At 43.6% G+C, this 2,793-nt stretch overlaps 1 protein-coding gene across 1 annotated transcript in view; it reads left to right on the forward strand.

Moving 5' to 3' along the window:
* Positions 1 to 2,330, forward strand: part of ITGAE (integrin subunit alpha E) — a 65,539-nt gene extending 63,209 nt beyond the window's left edge. Inside the window, exons 29-30 of the mRNA XM_019659817.1 lie at positions 1,038 to 1,148; positions 2,040 to 2,330. Coding sequence (XP_019515362.1) covers positions 1,038 to 1,148; positions 2,040 to 2,132 — 204 coding nt within the window. The 3' untranslated portion in view covers positions 2,133 to 2,330. The remainder of the gene's footprint in view (positions 1 to 1,037; positions 1,149 to 2,039) is intronic.
* Positions 2,331 to 2,793: the final 463 nt, after the last annotated feature.

The raw sequence follows: 2,793 nt of genomic DNA on the forward strand, positions 1-2,793 counted from the left end.
GCAGCCCAACTCCAGGTTGAGCTGTTGTTCAGCATCTTAGCTGTAGAGGGCAGTGTCACTGGCCCTCATATGTGGGATCCGAACCGGGGCCCCCTTGTGTCCCAAGCCAGTTCTTAACCATCACGCCACTCGGCCGGCCCAGTGGTAACTTTTTCTTGATAGCTGGTTTTGATGTACCAGGTAAAAGGAACTACTGTAAATAGGCCTTTAGTAATGTGAGGTGTGGGGGAGGGGAAGTTCTATCCTCTCGTAAGTAGGTCTCATCTTTAAGTGAGCCTGGACCTCTGGACTGTGAGCTACACAATTGTTTCTCTTTCTTTTTTTTTTTTTCCAGACCTGTTAGGTGGGACAGGATAGCTAGAATGGGCTCAAATTGGGTATTTCCCTTCGCCCAGGTCAGTTAGATTTTGATAATACCACAGTAGGTTAGGCTGTGGTTAACTAGTTTCCCTTGAGGGCAGGCCTCTTTAAGAAGAACAGAATACTCTGGCTTATTTCAAAGTGTTCCTTTTTGGGATGTGAGGACAATCTGGCTGTGACATTTGTCACTCTGAGTGCCAGGATTGATTTGGCTGATCTGGCTGGCTAGGCAGGTGTCCTCTCCCTCATCGTTCCACGTGCATCCCTCCCGAAGTTGTGCCCTCGAAGAGGACAACCTTCTCCTCTAGAAGAGAAGACCGGTTTTCGGTGAAAGTATACGAGTAGCTGCGCTCCCCGGCTAGAACCTCAAAACAAGCTCTCAGAATGGTTTCTTTCCCCTCCCCCACCGGAAGCACAAAGAGATTTTTCTCCATGATTTACTGTGGGACCCTGGAGGTAAATTTCAGTTTTGTGGGGTTCCCCTTATGACTGGATTCCCTGGAGTTTTTACCTCAGAGTTGTTCCCAGTGAGCCTCCAGCAATTCATCAGTTACAGTTCAGGCTTTCCTACCCCAGCAATGGGAAGCCTCGACTCATATTTTGCTTCTTAAAATAATGCATGGAATTTTTTTCTCATTTGCTTTGACTGTTTGGATGATCTCTCTGTCTTATTCCAGATCACTGTCATCTTCCTGAAAGATGAGGATTACCTTTCTTTGCCTCTGATCATTGGAAGCAGTGTTGGTGGCCTTCTGATTTTGACTGTCGTTATAGTCATCATGTTCAAGGTCAGTTCATGTTCGTAAAGGCAGCCCCTGGCCTTGTGGCCATTTACCGTCTTCCTCACCCACACATCTGATTGGGCAAATGAGTAAGACAGTTTTCTGTCTGAAATAGATAAAAATCTAATTGAAGCATTGGAGTACAGAAAGATTTTTTTGAAACGGATCAGATTGTTATTTCTCTGTTTAAATCCCTTCCCGTTTTAATGTTCAAGCTCTTTTACTGCTATTCAAGACTCTCCACTCTCTGGCCCCTACCCCCTCCACCCTTAAGTCTTGCTTTTTTTCTCCAGACATGTTTAACTAAATAGGTTCGTGTCTCTGTGCTCGCAGTCAGGCTATCTACCCCCACCCCCATGCCCTTCCCCACTTTTTCATCTTGCTCACACTCTTCCCTTAAAACTCAACCCAGAGACTCCTGGGTCCTTTCATCTGAGTTCTGTGCTTTTCCTGTGAGCTCCCTTCTGGAAACCCTTCCATGTGGCACTGTGCGGTTAATTATTTCTCTTCCTACTAGATTGAGTTTCTTGATGTAGGAGGCTCTACTTGATCTCTTTCTAGCCTCAGCGAAGTGGGCAGAGTACATTTGCATAAATGAGATCCAGTTCAGCAGAAACTATAATACTTGGCAGAATTAAGTTAAAATGGTTAGAGAGCTCTGGGGTTCAGAGGAAGATGGAAAATCACTTCTGACTTGGGAGTGCGCACCAGGAAAGGCTTGTGGAAAAGGCAGCACTTAAGATGGGTCTTAAAGGATTGTATTATTTGGGAAAGATTCAGAGGGAGCACGAGAAGCAGAGGAGTACAGGGCCCTTTTGTCAATGACCAGATAAACGGTTTCCTAAGACAGATGGATATCTGAGGTCTGTAATTGGACTTTTCTTCCCTTTGTTTCAGTGTGGCTTTTTTAATAGAAAATACCAACAACTGAACTTGGAGAGCATAAGGAAGGCCCAGCTGCAATCAGAGGATCGGCTTATAGAAGATTAGAACCAGCTTCCTTACCCCTTGGGAGAAAATATCAGTCCTCGAACTTCTAGAGACTTGGCGTCGTCCTAATTACTTTTTCCCTCAGGATGATCTAGAGCAGTACAAGAAATTGCTTGTAGAATATTGTTTTTTTAATAATACACTGTCTCAAGTGTCTGCACTGTCAAAAAATAAACTTGGGGAACATTTGGTGTTAAATACTGTTAAACTGTTTTCTTTACAAAAGTGCTTTTCATAAGCAAATATAATATACTTTGTGATTTTTTTTTTCCCCCTCTAGAGGAGGTTATACAACATTTTCTTGGCATTTCTATTAACGTCCCCCAAAATAGTATCTATGAAGTAAATCCTGGGACAACCGTAGTTAAAAGCAATCCCTAGTCTGGCATTTTCAAGATCCTAACATCTTGTTGCCTACCATTTCAAATCAGGCCTTGAAAAAACACCCCAGAGCAAATACAAAAACTAGAAAAACGAAGATCATCAAAACAGGAAGTAGGGAGGAGAGAAGACAAGACCAAGACTTTGTTCTGTAGTAGTTTCATTTCTATTGTATGTATGAATATGTCCATGTAATGACAGTGTGCCGGTGTCCTTTACCAGGCTTCCTGCTTGGTTGCTCAGGGAGACTTTCGCTCCGTAGTAAATACTGGGAGTCGGG

Source organism: Hipposideros armiger, unplaced genomic scaffold (genome assembly GCF_001890085.2).
Source record: "Hipposideros armiger isolate ML-2016 unplaced genomic scaffold, ASM189008v1 scaffold_304, whole genome shotgun sequence".
In the NCBI taxonomy this organism is placed as follows: Eukaryota; Metazoa; Chordata; class Mammalia; order Chiroptera; family Hipposideridae; genus Hipposideros; species Hipposideros armiger.